The sequence below is a fragment of the Callospermophilus lateralis genome, chromosome 7 (assembly GCF_048772815.1).
Source record: "Callospermophilus lateralis isolate mCalLat2 chromosome 7, mCalLat2.hap1, whole genome shotgun sequence".
Lineage (NCBI taxonomy): Eukaryota > Metazoa > Chordata > Mammalia > Rodentia > Sciuridae > Callospermophilus > Callospermophilus lateralis.
The window spans coordinates 121,985,551-122,004,784 of NC_135311.1; the positions used below are offsets into that span (position 1 = coordinate 121,985,551).

At 37.7% G+C, this 19,234-nt stretch overlaps 1 protein-coding gene across 1 annotated transcript in view; it reads right to left on the reverse strand.

The window, feature by feature from the left end:
• Zcchc17 (zinc finger CCHC-type containing 17) overlaps positions 1-19,234 on the reverse strand; it is a 51,425-nt gene that overhangs the window by 17,134 nt on the left and 15,057 nt on the right. The window contains exon 3 of the mRNA XM_076860872.2: positions 15,105-15,162. Within this exon, the coding sequence (XP_076716987.1) occupies positions 15,105-15,162 (58 nt within the window). The remainder of the gene's footprint in view (positions 1-15,104; positions 15,163-19,234) is intronic.

The following is a 19,234-nucleotide window of genomic DNA, read 5'->3' on the forward strand; positions in this document are numbered from 1 at the left end:
AGCAACTCAATGAGATACTGTCTCTAAATAAATACAAAATAGGGCTGGGTGTATGGCTCAGTGGTCTAGTGCCCCTGAGTTCAATCCCTGGTACAAAAAAAAAAAAAAAAGAATTATAAATCATGGGGCTGGGGATGTGGCTCAGTGGCACAGCACTTGCCTGACACACAGGAGGCCCTGGGTTTGAGCCCCAGCACTGCAAAAACAAACAAAAACCCATAAATAACCAATCATTTAAAACAAATAGCTTGGGGCTGGGGATGTGGCTCAAGTGGTAGCGCGCTCGCCTGGCATGCGTGCGGCCCGGGTTCAATTCTCAGCACCACGTACAAATAAAGATGTTGTGTCCGCCGATAACTAAAAAATAAAAAATATCAAAAAATTTTCTCTCTCTCTCTCTCTCTCCTCTCTCTCTCCTCTCTCACTCTCTCTTTAAAAAAAATAAAATAAAAATAAAACAAATAGCTTGACAAACTATGGTAAATCTGTCAAATGGGACACAAGGAGCTATTTCAAATATAGTTACAGAAAATAATAATGATATATGTTAAGTGAAAAAGGGAAATATAAACTCAGCACCATTTTAAGTCTATTAAATTAGCACAATATTTAAAACATAACAATATACAATGTTGGTTAAAGGTAAGTAAAATAAATATTACTAAGGCTAGAATAAACTTTTAGAAATCACTGAACAATAGCTACCAATAATAATAGATGCAAGGCACAGTGGCACATGCCTATAATCCCAGAGGCTCGGGAGGCTGAGGCAGGAGGATTTTGAGTTCAAAGCCAGCCTTAGCAACTTAGGAAGGCCCTAAGCAACTCATAAATAAAGTACAAACAATGCTCTAAATAAAGTACAAACAATGGCTGTGGATGTGGCTCAGCAATTAAGTGCCACTGTGTTTAATCTCCCATACAAAAAAAAAATTAAAAAAAAAAAAGAAGATAAAAAGTTATTCCACGGGGCTGGGGATGTGGCTCAAGCAGTAGTGAGCTCGCCTGGCATGTGTGTGGCCCGGGTTTGATCCTCAGCACCACATACAAAACAAACATGTTGTGTCTGCTGATAACTAAAAAATAAATATTAAAATTCTCTATCTCTCTCTCTCTCTCACTCTCTCTTTAAAAAAAAAAAAAAGTTATTCCACTATTCCACTCCCTTCTTTAAAAGAATGATAGGTCTAGGGTTGTTGCTCAGTGGTACAGCACTTGTCTAGCATGCATAGGCTCTGAATTTGTTGCCCAATACCACACATATAAATAAAAATTATGTAACAAAAATAATTTATAATTAAATAGTAACATTTAATGAAACATTTATAGGAAATATCCCTTTCCTGTCTATCCAAGGTCCTTTCCTTGGGAGAGCCACCCTCCCTACATTCTAAAATAATCTGGTCAATCCATGTGATTCGTTGAAGCCTACTGAACCCAAAATTGTGGGCATAAGACACAGGCTTAGTCAATAAAGGTATTCCAACTGTCTCCTGTCCTGCCACAAGTAATTAACTGGTTTGGGGATAAATACAAGAAATCAGTTGACAGTAATCTTCAAATTTTTAAAATTATAAACTACAAAAAAACTGCCAGTGCTCATCTTTACCAGCAGATGGCAAGAGTCTGCAAAAAGGAAGTGAAGAAGAGCACTGGGAAACAAGAGAGCACCAAAGTTAATTTACCCTGTAAGTCCTCAGCAAGATTGGCCAAAATGTTTCTTAACTATGCTTCTGCCCTTCTCAAACAATATTTCTAATAAGTAATTTCACCATCATCATTTCTGAAAATGTCCTAAGAAAACCTTTTCTTTTTCTTCTTCTTCTTCTTTTTTTTTTTTTTTGAGATAGTCTCTATTACTCTGTCTGGCTTTAAACTCCTGGGCTCAAATAACCCTCCTGCTGGGACCAGGCTCAATGTATTAAGACAGGAAAATTTAGAAACAACCTAATATCCAAAACAAGGGTAAGGGATAAATTAATTAGGGTATAGTCACTTGAAGAGCCATTCAAAAGGTCACATAAAAACACATCAATGTTTCATTCTTTAGTAAATACTCTGTGTCTACCATGAGTTAAGTACTATAGGCAGCTAGCATTTTCCTATGATAAAAACAGCACTATAATACACAATTATATAGTATTTTTACAAGATTTAAATTAGAGCTGGGGATATAGCTCAGTGGTATAGCACTTGCCAAGCATATGTGAGATCCCAGGGGTTTTTGTTTTTATTTATTTGTTTCTTTTTTGTTTTGTTTTTGTTACTGGGGTTTGAACCCAGGGGTGCTTTAACCATTGAGCCACAACTCCAGCCTTTTTTTATATTTTATTTAGAGACAGGATCTCACTGAGTTACTTAGGCTCTTACTAAGTTGCTGAGGCTGGCTTTGAATTCGTGATCCTGCCCAGCCTCCCAAACTGCTGGGATTACAGGATGGTGCCACTGCAACTAGCTCAAGGTCCCAGGTTTGACCTCAACCCCATAAACCTATGCTTAAAGTAAAAATTGGAAAGAAATGACCCAAAATTCTAACGATGATTACAGTTTAACCTTTTCATTTTGTTTTAATAATAGAAAAAATTATTTCTAGAAAATAAATTATTATGAATGATCATAAGCCAGGAATCATTTATAACTGCCTCATTAAGGTTGCTTGGGAGACTTATTTTCCTATACCCACACCCCTACATTTTTCCATACCTAAAACTCAAAGTATCTACCCTTTCTGTTTGGCGCTCCTATTAGAAACCATTGTTTTCTTTATCCACAATCACAGGATCTTTTGCACTACATTGGCTGATTCAGAAGGCCTATCTGAATAACATTTCTGTCTCCAAAATATTTTATATATATTATGTAAGCTATGATTTTAGTTTTAGATCAATATATGATTCCAAATTGGGTAAAATTCATGTAGCTCAGATTTCATTTTTCCTCTGTGATGATGTAATGAGCAGAGTTGCCTAATTGGAAAATTTGAAGAGGAAAAACAACAGAAGGCCACAAAGAAATAATGACATCAATAACTTGTCCTTCTTCCACCTGAACCCAAAGTATGATATTATTTTGATTCAGGCATCTCTCTCAAGTAAAATGGCATTTCTTTTTTTTTTTTCACAATAGCACTTTTATTTATTTGTTTTAAGAGAGAGAGAGAGAGAGAGAGAGAGAGAGAGAATTTTAATATTTATGTTTTTAGTTATCGGCAGATACAACATCTTTGTTTGTATGTGGTGCTGAGGATCCGAACCCGGGCCGCACGCATGCCAGACTAGAGGGCTACCGCTTGAGCCACATCCCCAGCCCCAATAAAATGGCATTTCTAGAAGCATCCATTAACCTTGAAAAATTGGGAACAGTTTAAAATGATTATGTGGTGCATCTGAATGGCAGATTGATGCCATTAAATGTTACAAAAGATGAGGAAATGTTAAAGGGTCATTAAGAGTAAAAAGCTACAAATTTTAAATAGTATAATATTAATCTCAGTATTAAATTTTATATAGATATTTGACTAAAAAGAAATACACAACCAGGCATCATGGCACATGCCTACAATCCCAGCTACACAGGAGGAGGATCTAAAATTTAAGGCCAGTGTGAGTATAAACTTAGTGACACCCATCTCAATTCAAATTTTTTTTAAAAAACAGGGCTGGAGGGGTGTAGTTGAGTGACAGAGCACTTGCCTGTCATGTACAAGGCACTGGGTTCAACCTCTAGTACCCAAAATAAAACATAAAAAAAACCCACCAAAATGTTAACAGTATCTCTGTGGAGTGGTAATATTATATAATGATTGCTTTCATTACCCCCCCTTATTTTTCTATAATAAGCATGAATTATTTCTAATCATAAAAATACTGTAATCCCAGCGGCTTGGGAGACTGAGACAGGAGGATCACAAGTTCAAAGCCAGCTTTAGCAACTTATGGAGGCCCTAGGCAAATACCCCACCTCTAAAGAAAATACAAAATAGGGCTGGGGATGTGGCTCAGAGGTTTAGTGCCCCTGAATTCACCCTGAGTTCAATCCAATATCCAAAAGAAAACAAAACAAAGTTTATTTTATTATTTTTTTTTTTTAGAGAGAGAATTTTTTTAAAATATTTATTTATTTTTTAGCTTTTCGGCGGACACAACATCTTTGTATGTGGTGCTGAGGATCGAACCCGGGCCGAACGCATGACAGGCAAGCGCGCTACCGCTTGAGCCACATCCCCAGTCCCAAAACAAAGTTTAAAAGCCAATTTTAAGTGATCTGTGCACTATGATTGAAATTATGCAAAACTATGTTTCAGGGGCACAGATGTGGCTCAGTGGTAGAGCAATTGCCTAGCACATTCAAGGTCCTGGGTTCAATCCCCCCCACTGCAAAAACAAGCAAACAAACAACAACAACAACAACAAAACACAAACAAAAAAACACAACACTGTCAGATCTTGGATCTAACAGAATAACAGCAGTGGAGTTCCAGACCTGAGTTTGATCCAAGGTGCACAACAATCAATCAATCAACCAATCAATCAATCAATCAATAAATAAATAAGAAAGACAGAAACTCATTGATAAAATAAGCCAAATAACATTCAGGCTATATTGTCATGCATTGTTTCTTTCAGCTTGCTTTCCTAAATCAAATAAAGGGAAGAGATAGGAAAACTATGCTTCATTTGAATACAGACCAAAAGGGAATATACAGTAATAGTTACAGGAGGGTGCCAGACATTAATGGCTTATCACCAAACACCTTAGCTTACACAGTGAGTTAAACAAGGGACATGGTCTACCCCTAATCTAGATAGTTGCATATGGAAGTCTGTAGCTCAGGGGAGGGGTATGAACCAGAGATTCAAGTGTAGGAATTAAGATGCTTGGACAGTTGTCCCTTAGAATATAGGTGAAACTGGCTTCAGGACCCTTCTCCCATATCAAATCTGCAGATGCTCAAATCCCTCAAACAAATTGCATACTGTTGTGTATATAACTTTGGCACAGCCTGCAGTATATTTTAAACCATCTCCATGTTGCTCATAATACCCAATACAATGTAAATGCTATGTCAATAATTGTCATACTGTGTTATTAAGGGAATAATGATAATAAAAATGTCTGTACATATTCAATACAGATGAAAACTTTTTTTTTTTTTTTACATATTTGTTGGAAATTGAACCCAGGGGCATTTAACCACTGAGCCACACCCCTAGCACTTTTTATGTTCTGTTTTGAGGCAGGGTCTCACTAAATTGCTGAGGCTGGCTTTGAACTCATGATCCTCCTGCCTCAGCCATCCAAGTTGCCGGGATTACAGGTATGCTGTGCCCAGCTGAAAACATTTTTATCAATATTTTTATTCATAGTTGGTTGAATCCATGGATGCAGAACCCATGAATACTGGGGAACAACTGTATACTAAAATATAGGAACAGGATTACCAGTTTAGTGATTGGTTGAGAAAGATACATAATTTAATGTATTAATTTATAACAGACAGGGCTGGGGATGTGGCTCAAGCGGTAGCGCGCTCGCCTGGCATGCATGCGGCCCGGGTTCGATCCTCACCACCATATACAAAACAAAGATGTTGTGTTCGCCGAAAACTAAAAAATAAATATTAAAAAAAATTTATGACAACATGCTTTTTTTATGCCTGTAAGGTTCTGAAAGAACCTATCAGTTGTCCCAAGTATCAAATACCTGAAAATTAGATCAATGATTAGAAATTGCTTCAAAAGAATCAGAGAGATTGATCATGTTTAGGGTGGAATGGTCATAGACCTGGTTTCTTTTTTCCTTTACTTTTTTTTTTTGGTGGTGCTGAGGTTCAAACCCAGGGCTTTGTGCATTCTAGACAAGCACACTACAGCTGAGCCAAATTCCCAGTTCTGCTTCAACTGAATCAGAACAAAAAGGAAACAAATGTTTTGAAAGACATCTCCATTCCGTCAAGGTTTAATGGACTATTACTTCCTCATTAAAAAATCCATCTTGGTGGCGAGTGGTGGACATCCCTGTAAACCCAGTGACCCAGGAAGTTGAGGTAGGGGAATTACAAGTTTAAGGTCAGCCTTTTGCAATTTTGCAAGACCCAGTCTCAAAATAAAAAATAAAAAGGCTGGGGATATAGCTCTGTGTTAGAGCAACCTGGCTTCAATATCCAATACTTGGTGGGATGGGAGTATTGGGGAAGTAGGGGGCGAAGAATCCATCTCTTTAGAGCCTATCATCATGCCAACTTCAGACTCTCAGCCTCTCTTGTATTATGTTCTAGACTGTCAATTGACTTCCTGTTCATAAATCTGTCTCATTAGAATATGATGTAGTCAATTAATATTTAGTCTTGTAAACTACAATTCCTTTCCAATCCCCTTTCCTTCTTTCTTTAATTTTACACGGTGCTGGGGATTGAATCTAGGGCCTCAAGATGGGCACAGTGGTACATGCCTAAAATCCCAGCAGCTTGGGAGGCTGAGACAGAAGGATCACAAGTTCAAAGCCAGCCTCGGCAAAAACGAGATGCTAAGCAACTCAGTGAGATCTTGTCTTTAAATAAAATACAAGGGCTGGTGATGTGGCTCAAGCGGTAGCGTGCTCGCCTGGCATGCGTGCGGCCCGGGTTTGATCCTCAACACTACATACAAACAAAGATGTTGTGTCCGCCGAAAACTAAAAAATAAATATTAAAAAAATTCTCCCCCCCCTCCCTCTCTCTTTAAATAAATAAATAAAATACAAAATAGGGCTGGGAATGTGGCTCAGTGGTTGAGTGCCCCTGAATTCAATCTCTGGTACTCCCCCCCCAAAAAAAAGAATCCAAGGTGTCATTGAAGTCATATTCCTAGCCCACCAATTCCTTCTCCATGAAACACACGCACATTATCTCATCAGAGTGCTCCGTATCTTCAGTTACAGGTTTATAGGCAATTACCTGCTTTATTTTTATCTATGGCTAATCTCATACTCTGCATGAGGGATTCACCACAGATTCATTCTCAGAAGGCAGTTGTTACAAAAACACCATGAAGAGTTGAATTAAGTGTATAGATACAATAGAGGACACCAATATTTATGTGTATATTTAGGGCCCCTTCATTCGGTCCTAGGTGCCCTTCTAGGTAAACCATATCCATCCACTCTTTGAATCCTCATATCAACTCTCACTCATATTCATAGGAGAAAATAGTCTAGAGTTTTATAAATTTTGTTCGAGATTACAAAGCTGACAGTTGTCCCTTGGGTTTTGTTCCTCAGTAACTGTAAGGTATTGGTTCCAGGACCCCCTCGGATACCAAATTCTTCAGTGTCTTCAAGGTATAGTATCTGCAAAGAACTTACACATATTCTCCCATATATATATATACACATATATATAGTGTGTGTGTGGGGGGGTGCACATGTGTGCACGTTTGTGTGCACACATGTGTATGTTAACCACAAACTCTGCCACTGAGCTGCACCATCAGCTCCCTCCCCATAGTTTAAAGCACCTCTAGATTATTTATAATACCTAATACAATGTAAATGCTATGTAAATAGTTATTTTAGTCAATGATGGACTGCATGTACAATAATGGTCCCATAAGATAAAGGAGGTCTGGGACTGTGGCTCAGTGGTAGTGCACTTGCATTGCATGTGTGAGGCACTGGGTTCTATTCTCAGCACCAGGTATAAATAAATAAAATAAAGATCTATCAACAACTAAGGGAAAAAATATTTAAAAAAAAAAAAGATTATAACGGAGCCAAAAATTCCTAATGCATAGTGATGTCATAGTAAAGTGCATTACTCACATGTTTTGGTGATGCTGGTGTAAACCTACTGTGCTGTTAGTCCTATAAAAGTACAGCACATGTAATTATGCACCATACATAACACAGTGCTTGATAATGACACTGTACGACTGTTATGATGGATGTAGTCATCGTACTATACCTTTTATCATTATTTTAGAAAGTACTCTTCCCACTTGTTTTATCATAAAGTTCTCTGCAAAACCAAATGCACTGTTTGGCTGACACCAACCTCATCCCTCTAGTGTTTACTCTCTCAACTGTAGGATTTTATCTTATGCCTGATTTAACCTCATGTTTTGCTCTTCATGGTCCTAGGAACAAGGCTATGTCAAAATATATAGCCTAGGCATGTAGTAGGTTTACCATGTAGGTTCACCTTTCAATTACAAAAAGAAAAAGATGAATTCACCTAAAAATAGTGGAAACATACCAATTCTATGTTAGTAGAATTGATTAATTAATTAATGCTCCAGGATGAAACAGAAGCAAACAAAAATGCTTTGTTTACCATGTCGCATGACAGGGAAGCAGTTTGTGTCTAGATTTCTGCCCCATTCCTCTCCCTTCCCACATCTGTAGTGCTGGGAATTGAATCCAGAACCTTGGGCATGCTAGACAACTGGTCCATACCTGGCCCATGCCTAGATTTTGGACATGAAGCCACAAATGCTCAAAGGGCACATCAAGTCCATCATCATGTTCAATAAACTCAACATGAACTTTACAAAATGAGTCCCATCTGAATGTCTGCTGGTAAAAGAAAGGAGAAAACCAATCCTGACAAGTTGGAAAGCACTAGTTGTTCAATCACCATATGAGAGAAACAGTAAGCCTACTACAGTCCCCTTAAAAACCATTCTCCCTTATGTATAATTTTAATGCACCAATAAAAAATTTATTGTGGAAAATATATATGTACCAACAAATTAAAAAAAAAAAACATTCTCCCAACTATGTTAGGCTTAACACATTAATTCCATTGGCAATAAAGAAAAATGGTAAAACTTTCAAATTACTACAGTATAGCTGCAACCAAAAATGCCAAAATAAAAGGTCTCAGGGCTGCAATTGTAGCTCAGCGGTAGAGCACTTGCCTAGCACATGTGAGGCACTGGATTTAATCCTCAGCACCACATACAAACAAATGAAAGAATGAATGAATGAATGAATGAATGGTCCCTTTACTTTTGGGACTCTGAATTCCCTGTCCAGATTTTTCAAGTAAATCATCTTTAATCAATGGTATATATCAATAATGTAAGTACCTAAATCAAAGTGACTTCTCATACCCTTTAACTGTTGGGATTACAGAGTCATTCAAACAGTTACTAACACACACTATATTATAGGCAGAAATGGATTCAAGGATGAAAAAAACATGTTCCTGTCAGTCAAAGAACTCAGAGTCTGTGATATCCCATTTCACAGATGGGGCTCAAAGTCTAGCCAACTTGCCCAAGTCAAGAAACCAGTAAAGGGCAAAGCTGGGACAGTTCATTTTTTCATTCAATGAGAATTACTGAATACCACTATACTAGGCCCTGATTCATCTGAAAAGTCTAAGTATTCCATAACTTAGTGCAAACTCCCTCATTTTTATTATGCCACTGTAATTTATTTATATTTCTAGACTGAACAATCTGAGGGTAGCAGGAATTGTTGTTGTGGTGGTTTTAAATCTCTGGGTTACCACTGGAAAAGATAACTAGAAGATGGAATTCAATAATTATTTACTAGCTGGGTGCAGTAGTGACACATGTCTGTAATCCCAGCTACTTGGGAAGCTCAAAAAAAATTTTTAAAAAACACTTTTTGCTAAATTGAATTCAATTAACTGTTAAACATAGAAATAGATTCATATTTAATCTATAAATTCATTTATATATATACACACACACACACACATTTTTCTTGGTACCAGGGAGATTGAACCTTGCTTAGGGCCTCACTAAGTTGCTCAGGCTGGCTTTGAATTTGTGATTTACTTGCCTCAGCCTCCTGAGCTGCTGGGATTACAGATGTGTGCCACCAATGCCTAGTTATTGCTAAATATATTTTGAGTTTTCACCATAAACAAGGAACATTAAAAGTGTAACACTAAATAATCTCTGCTCTCAAACTTATATAATTTAGTGCTGGTGAACAGAATACAGCAAAAAAAAAATACTTTAAAATTGTATAGGGCTGCATTATCTACTATGTTATTCACTACCTACATGGCTAATTTTAAGTTCAGTTAAAAAAAATAAAATTTAAATCTCGGGGCTGGGGTTTTAGCTCAGTGAAGAGCACTTGCCTAGCATGTGTGAGGCACTGGGTTCGATTCTCAGCGCCACATGTAAGTAAAAAAAATAAAGCCCACCAACAACTAAAAAGTATTTTAAAGAAATTTAAATCTCAAGGCTAGTGTAATGAACAGCACAGATGTGGTATAATATAAAAATATTGTCCTTGTTCCTGGCTAATAATCCCTAAAACCCTTGGGATTTCCTTTGTGACAGGAGTGTCTTTTGTTCATGAGAAGGCCCCCTCTGATCATACTTTGAGTTCATGCTCACAAGGTGACAGAGTGGATGGCTTGATAACCTCCAGATGGAGCTGGTCATCAGAAAGATCAAGTGATTAGAAGGTCACAATGTTCAGACCCACCCACTGACTGACCATTTCCAGCAAAAGGGGTTTGGGAGCTGGAGGGAGAGCTCTATAAAAACTCCCCCACAGAAGATTTGTAGAGTTCCTGGGTTGGTAAATCCATCCTAGTGCTGGGAGGGCTTCCCCAGAGAGGACATAAAAGCTTCCCACCCTACTACACTCGTATGGGGCCCTGTGCATCTCTTCTATGACTTGGCTATTCCTAAGTTATGATAAGTGAAGTGTTTACTATAGCCCATAAAAGTGCTTTCCTGAGTTCTGTGGGAACCTAATTTACAACTGGTTGGTGAGAAGTAGAGGGGCATCTAAAATGCAGGCAATCTTACAGAACTTAGCCCTTCTAAACTTGTGGGATTAGATGCTAACTCAAGGTAGGTAATGTCAGAATTGAATTGGCGGATACCTGCTTGGTGTCCAAAGACATGGAGAATTAGTGTCCAGAAAACAAATCAGAACAGAGAGAGACATTAACAGCATCCCAGAAAGTTGTATTGAACAATACTATGAGAAGGAAAAAGAAAATCGTTATATCTAAATCCTAGGAGGGGGTCTTCAATTCAGTAGTGGGTAAAGAATTCAAAGAATAAAAGTCTGGGAAATTAATTCAACTTAGAGTCTTCTTCCTGAATCAAAGACATTAAGATTTGATCAGACTACAATTATTCCATTGTTCAGTCCTAATGATTGTCTCCCTTACAGACACTAAGAGACTATAGAGAAATCAATAGCTTAAGTTATCCAAAAACCCCACAGAAAATGCCAGGATTAGAACTCAGTTTCCATGTAATTATTTGGTCCTCTGAGTTCCCTCTCCAAGGCTTGTTTCAGCACAGCTTCAGACTGACAGATTCACTTGTAAACTGTCAGCCACAATCAGAGGCATTACCTGACAGAGTACAGACACAAGTAAGTTGAAAACTGACTGTTGAAGGGTAGCAGCCTTTAATCCCCAGATAGTTCCCAAAGTGTCACATAAATGTCTAAGTAAAAATGGCACTTTCAGGCACTGGCAGTGATAGGCAAGTACACTAACAAGAAAATCTGCCTTCAGACAGGAAGAGGTGCAGGTCCTATAGAGGTGGGGATGAGTTCCACCTCATTAAATCCCAGCCAATATAAAATGAGAAACTTAATTACAGACTGCTGACTGCCAGCTTGAAAACCACTGGTAAGCCATTTCTAATGCAAAGATGCAATCTGCAGCACAGTGGTTTCCAAGGCTAGAGGCAGGCTTTATTATCCAAAGATCAGCTGTTGGGCTTTTTGAAAGAAAATATATATATATATATATATTTTAAAACTATTTATTTTTTAGTTGTACACAATACCTTTATTTTGTTTATTTATTTTTATGTGGTGCTGAGGATCGAACCCAGGGCTTTGCAAGTGCTAGGCGAGCGCTCTACCGCTGAGCCACAACCCCAGCCCCCAAAATATATTTTTTTAAATATTTATTTTTCAGTTGTAGTTGAACATAATACCTTTATTTTATTTATTTTTATGTGGTGCTGAGGATCGAACCCAGGGCCTTATGCATGCTAAGTGAGTACTCTACCCTCTGAGCCTCAACCCCAGGACCCCCCCCCCCAAGAGTATTTTTTTTAAATGGCAAAAAGTGAAAGTCCTTGGGCTGGAACTGTAGCTCAGTTGTAGAGTGCTTGCCTCACATGTGTGAGGCACTGGGTTCGAGCCTCAGCAACACATAAAACAAATAAATGAATAAAGATATTGCATCAATGTACAACTAAAAAATATATTTTTTGAAAAAGTAAAAGTCTTTCTCTTTCATGTAATCCCTTCTTTAGCAAATCCAACTTCCCAAAGGCGATTATTATTAAGAATTTATTAGCTGGGTATGGTGGTATACACCTATAATCCCAGCTACTCAGTAGGCTGAAACAGGAAGATCACAATCCAGGCCAGCCTGGAAAATTTAGCAAGAGGACCTGTTTCAAGGAAGAAAAAAAGCTGGGTATATAGTGCAGTGGTAGTGTACTTGCTCATCATGTGTAAGGCCCTGTGTTCGATTCCCAGCACTGGGGGCGGGGGGAGAAAAAAGAATTGTTGAATATTCTCCCATTCTTTCTTCTAAACATATGCAATTTTAAAAAATACATAGGCATAGATTGGGGTTGTGGCTCAGAGGTAGAGCACAAATTAGATGGTGGTGATTGTTGCAAAACCCTGTGAATATACCAAAAAACAATGAAATGTATTCTTTAGGTAAAATGTATAGTACGTGAATTAAACCTTAATAAGGCTATTTTTTAAAGGGATGCTACACAAATGGAATTATAAAAAGTCTAACCTTTTGGGATTAGCTTTTTTCACTGAGCTTAATTATCTGAAGATTGATCCACATTGCCTCATGTATTGATAGTTTCTTTTGCTTTTTATTGTTGAGTAGTATTCCATTATGCAAATGGACCACTGTTTATGTAACTTTATCAATACTAAGAATGAATATCTTTTAATACATTGACCAAATGACTTACATTTTCTCCTGTGAGTTGTCTTTTCATATTTTGGTTCCTTTTCCTACTATTCCCCCCATTTTTTTTTTTTTTTTTAAAGAGAGAGTGAGAGAGGAGGGAGAGAGAGAGAATTTTTTAATATTTATTTTTTAGTTATCGGCGGACACAACATCTTTGTTTGTACATGGTGCTGAGAATCGAACCCGGGCCGCACGCATGCCAGGCGAGCGCGCTACCACTTGAGCCACATCCCCAGCCCCCCCCCCATTTTTTATTAGCTCTTTATCATGTGTATTACAAATTCTTTTTCCCAACTTAACTTTGCTAATGATTTTTATCATTATCTTTTTACTTTTTTCTTTATTATTTATAATATATTTTATTTTATTTTTATTTTTATGTGGTGCAGAGGATTAAACCCAGTGCCTCACACATGCCAGGTGAGCACGCTACCACTTGAGCCACATCCCAAGCCCTATTTTTTTTATTTTTATGTAGTGAAATATTCTTTCATATTTTTCTCTTATGACTATATCTTTCTGTTAAAATTTTTAACTTATTTTAGCATAAGTAGTTGGCAAGTTGAGTCTCTGGATTCACTAGCATGTTGTGTGATAAAGCAGATAGCCCATGAAGCTAGGAATCTGAAGGTTTAGATTCTAGTCTTAGTTGTGCCATTATCTATTTAATTCACTCTGGGCAGGTCACCCATCTATGGAATTCCTGTTTATACTTAACACAACTATTCTTACAAACAAGATTGTAGATATAAGAGGGAATCTCCAAAAATTATTCAACACATGTTTATGTATTATGAAGAAAATTTAAAGTATTGTATTTATAATTTTTTTGGTACTGGGGATTGAACCAGAAGACTTTAACCACCGAACTACATCCCTAGCCCTTTTTATTTTTTATTTTGAGACAGGGCCTTGCTAAATTGCTGAGGCTGGCTTCTAACTTAAGATCCTCCTGGCTTAGGCTCATGAGCTGCTGGGATTATAGGCATGCACAACCATGCCTGGCTAATATATGTTTTGGAAGCTAGGCACGGTGGCATGTACCTGTTTCCCCACCGACTTAGGACACTGAAGTTCGAGGATCACTTGAGCTCAGGAATTTGAAACCAACCTGGGCAAGACAGCCAGGCTCCAAACTCTTTTTTAAAATATCTTTTTAGTTATTGATGGACCTTTATCTTATTTATTCATATGTGGTTCTGAGAATCGAACCCAGTGCCTCACACATGCTAGGCAAGCACACTTCCACTGACTACAACCCCAGCCCCAGACTCCAACTCTTAAAAAAATAAACACTGGCATTTGTGAGACCCTGGGTTCAATCTCCATAATCATGATCAATCAATAAATAAATAGATAGATAGATAAATAGATATATAGATAAATAAATAAGTAGGTACTATTTCTATTTCATGTACCATACTAGAACATTCAAAATGTCAGCCTCAGAGAAGTAGTTTGCCATCTCCAAATTTCTATGTCCAAAGAAGTCAAGTGACTTGCCTAGTGTCACAGGTGATATCTAGGGAGGAGTTGATTCTAGAAATAAATCCAATTAGCTATATCCTAGCCTTTTTCCCAAGTCAGAGAACAACATTTTTCTGAGTCAAGACCTTCAATGAGCCCAGTGTAATGGCACATGCCTATAATCCCAGCAACTCAGGAAGCAGAGATAGGAGGATTGCAAGTTTGAAGCCAGCTACAGCAACTTAGGGAAGCCCTAATCAACATATCAAGACCCTGTCTCAAAATAAAAAATAAGGACTGAGGATATATGGCTCAGTGTTTACGTAAAGTGCCCCTGGGTTCAATTCCCAGTACCACACACATTTAAAAAAAGACCTGTTAAATGGGTTGTGGGTATATAAATCAGTGGTAGAACATATGTTTAGTATGCATGAGGTTCTAGGTTTACACCTACACACATACACACACACACACACACACACACACACACACACAGATGCTCACATGTGGACCTGCTAAAAATTAACTATTACCACTTGTCTGTATTCATATCTACACTAAAAACAAAATAAAATATAAATGCAAAAAAAAAAAAAACTCTGAAAAATGTAGAACCTACAATTATGATGTTGGTGGGGGTTACAGCAAAGAAAGTGAAATGAGAGAGCTAAATTTCAAATTATAGACCCACCTTGCTTCCGACAGCCTGGGATTTTGATAAAGGCTCCATAATCTGTCACCATGGCAACCTATAAAGAAAAAAATAATAAATCAATGTCACACAAATGAGAATCTTTCTTCCAGAGTCTCCTAGACTCCTTGAATTTCTGCTTGGCACTGACTTGTCTCTGACTACTATGAAACTCCCTAATAATGTTTTGTCAAGCATTCTTTATTATATTCTTTTTGAAACTTAGACTGACAGGTATATACATATGCATTAAAAACAATGGTGAGATTGGAATGTCATCACATGGTATGATGGTAATCAAGGGATGCCCAAATCCCACACTTGTTCAAAGTCAGCTTAAACAACTCAGTAAAACCCTGTCTCTAAATAAAAAAAAAAAAAAAAAAAAAAAAAGGGCTGGAGCAGCCCTGGGATGAATCCCCAGTATCTTAATTAAAAAAAAAAAGGCGGGGGAGAAAAAAAAATCACCAAAGGAGTTTTATGAATGAAAGGGATAGCAGGAACCAGGTAATAAAGTTACACTTTATATTAGCTGGGCCTTAGGCCTCTAATCCCTATACAAACAACTATAATAGTTTGACATAGATCGTGTAGATCCCTTTTTCTTAAACTTCAAACCAAGACAGTAGAATGAATTGAACATAATGTTCCTGTGTTCATATATGAATACATGACCAATGTAACTCCACATCATGTACAACCACAAAAATAGGAACTTATACTCCATGTATATATGACAAACCAAAATATAGTCTACTGTCATGTATAACTAATAAGAACAAATAAAAAATTTTTAAAAACACTGAGTCCTGGGTTTTATTAAGAAAATTAGAGAAAAAAATCAATACATAGACATCTGACAGAACATGAAAAGATATAACCAGAGAGAAAAAGATTTGTTCTCAAGACTTTTGTAGCACTGACCTAACATCGGGAAGTTAGTGGTTTGATGGACTTATGTAATAAGTAACCAATAAATGTTAGTGAGAAAGGCCCAGAGTCCCTGCCAAATAAATTATTATCTCCACCCGTTCAATCTTCTAGTCTCTCCCTTCCCTACTCACCTGTGTGGATTGGGATTAATGTTGTCACTACATTTAGCATTTAGCATTAAATTCATTATTTGTAAAAATTCAGTATTTTATTCTTCTCAGTGTCTTTAGCTAGTTGTTTCATCTTAAGCAATCACTGTTTCACCATATCTAAAGCTAGGGAACTGAATAAGACAATTCCCGCTGGACTAATATTTACTAACATATGCTAAATGTTCACTACATGCAAAACACTATTCAAAATCCTCATCACACCTTATAAAGTTGGTACTATTTTCATTTGACAGATGACAAAATGATGCAGAGAAAGGTTGCCAAGATCCAAACCTGGCAAGTAGCGGAGCTGGGATTAGAACCCAGAGTTTAACTACACTACAGCTGTTCATGGTTCCCTTTATTCTAATGACTACAAGTGGTGACATCTGATATCCTATCTGTTCCTGGCAACAATCCTAGGAAGTATATATGGTAGGTTCCTATGCTGCAGATGAGGCAGAACAGTCTAGGTGTAGAAAGAACACTGCTGTGGAGTGAAAGATGCAGCTTCTAATCTCAGCTCTGCCATTTCCTACCTGTGGGATACTGAACACAACTTGCCTTTCAAGGTCTAAGTTCCCATCTGCTCTCACTTTGCTGCTACAGATAACAAATGACATACATAAAATGCCTGGAACTGGTATCTGGCACATAATGCACCCTCAAAGTATAGCTTTTTAATAATTTATAGTCCAAGAAACTGAAACACAAAAAGATTAGTGACTAGTAGAAAGACATACAACTTAGATACAAGCTGGGGACAGAACCTCGGTCCCCTGACTCCTAGTTCAGTGCCTCCTGCTTCACCAAATATCATCATTCCATATTAGATGGAAATAGATAAAAACCTTCTTTCCCCTCATTTTTTTTTAAATAGAGTGAGAGAGAGAGAGAGAGAGAATTTTTTAATATTTATTTTTTAGTTTTTGGCGGACACAACATCTTTGTTTGTACGTGGCGCTGAGGATCGAACCCGGGCCGCACGCACGCCAGGCGAGCGCGCTACCACTTGAGCCACATCCCCAGCCCTTCCCCTCATTTTTTAATGGGTATATTGGAACAGAGCACCTAAATTAACTCTCCAAAAGATACAACATGAAGAATGGGTTTACAAACCAATAGTTATAAGCTTCCATTTTACACTGATGAAGAATATCCTAAAGTAAGAACCAGGGGTGCTGGGGCTGGGGTTCAGTGATAGAGCGCTTGCCCAGCATGTGTGGGGCACTGGGTTTGATTCTTAGCACCACACACAAATAAATAAAATAAAGGTCCATTGACAACTACAAATATATTTTTAAAAAAGTAAGGACCAGGTAGTCTCAAAGAAACAGTATAATCATGCAGATACTTAAAATCAAGGCAAGGTAGAGCCAGAAGAAGGTCTTTAAGGACTTTAGAGATTGGCTGGTCCAAACCTGTCATTTTTCAAATGAGAGAGAGAGAACCAGAGACACTAAGTGCTTACGCAAGTTTACAAAGCAATTTGTTTTTATGAAAAGAGTCCCCTGGATAAAGAAAATAAAGCCTTTCAATTTTTAATTAAAATAAGAGAAGATCCCTTCTCTATGGATCAAACAAAGGTACTTTGGCTTTTGCTCTAGGATTCTAGAAAAAGAGCTTCTTGTCTCATACTGTATAACAACATTATTAAAGAGTATAATTATCTACCAAACTTAACAGCAGCATCTGGAAGTCAGAGCCCAAATCGCCTTGCTGCCGTAAATGAAAACAATCTCACTTTTCAATCCTGAAGCTCCAGTGTCACATTATGGTCTTTAGAGGTAACGACAGACCTTAATTTGGCCTCTCCCAAAAGAAAAGGTTAATGTGCTCCAGAATAAATGCACTCAACCATTCAGTTAGGAAAAGGTATTCTCGCCTGTTTCCTGCACCAGGTGTTTCCATCACTGTGTCTCCTAGGGTACATTCAAAGTTGAAATTAACAGGATGGCACCTGCCGTAGATGATCACACAGACTGCCTGGTGTCCCAAGAATAATTACTCAAATGGCTCAGAGGAAAAAAATTCAATAATTATCTCAAATGAATTCAAGTCTTGGGTAAAATGAATTTCCTACCTTCAGATTAAAGTAGCAATGGCCTTGAAACTCATTCTCCCCACAATGTAAATGATGAGTTTGAAGCTCAGAGACTTAAGTTGCTTGTTCAAAGTCACAAAGTTAGAAAGTAGCATAACCAGGTATAAAACAGATTTTTTATTTTTATTTTTAGATCAATGGTATTTCCCCTTTATCACACCAACATCCCCGCAGCAGCATTTTTTTCCACTGTAGCAACGCTGAGCCAGATTTCAACTCCCACTGCTGTGTTTATACCCACTACCACGCTTAGTAGACACTGGCACATGATGTCTTAAAGGATAAGAAAAGGATGAATGTTGGCTTCGTGTCTTTTCAATCGCTGGGACCAGCATCCCTGCTGAGCCCACTAAGAGAACTGCTAGGATATGAGCTATACCACCAATTTCTTTGAAGACAACTGGTCTTACAAGGTTTGATACAATTTTATTCCAGTATTTATAGACCATCTACTATAAGATACAATACCAGGCACTGTGAAATAAAGACAACTTACAAAAAGATACTGATTGCTGGGCATGGGGGCATATATCTGTAATCGCAGTGACCCAGGAAGCTGAAGCAGGAGAATCACAAGTTCAAGGCCAGCAACTTAGTGAAGCCCTAAATAACTTAGCAAGATATAGTTTCAAAGTAAAAATTAGAAAGGGTTGGGAATGTGGCACAGTGGTAAAGTACCCCTGGGTTTAGTCCCCCATACCACTCCCCCAAAAAGTTGCCCAGCCTATTAAAAAAAAAAAAAAAAAGAATATGAAGTATTTACCAAGATATCTGAGAAAATCAGAGAATCCTGGCCTTTACCTTCTAGTGACTCACAATCTACTGGAGACACATATACAAGTAATAATATTGCAAGATTGTGATAAATGCTATGATAGAGTTGTACGAACAAATGACTGGAAAAAAAAACCACATTTACCATCTACCTTCTTCCTATACCT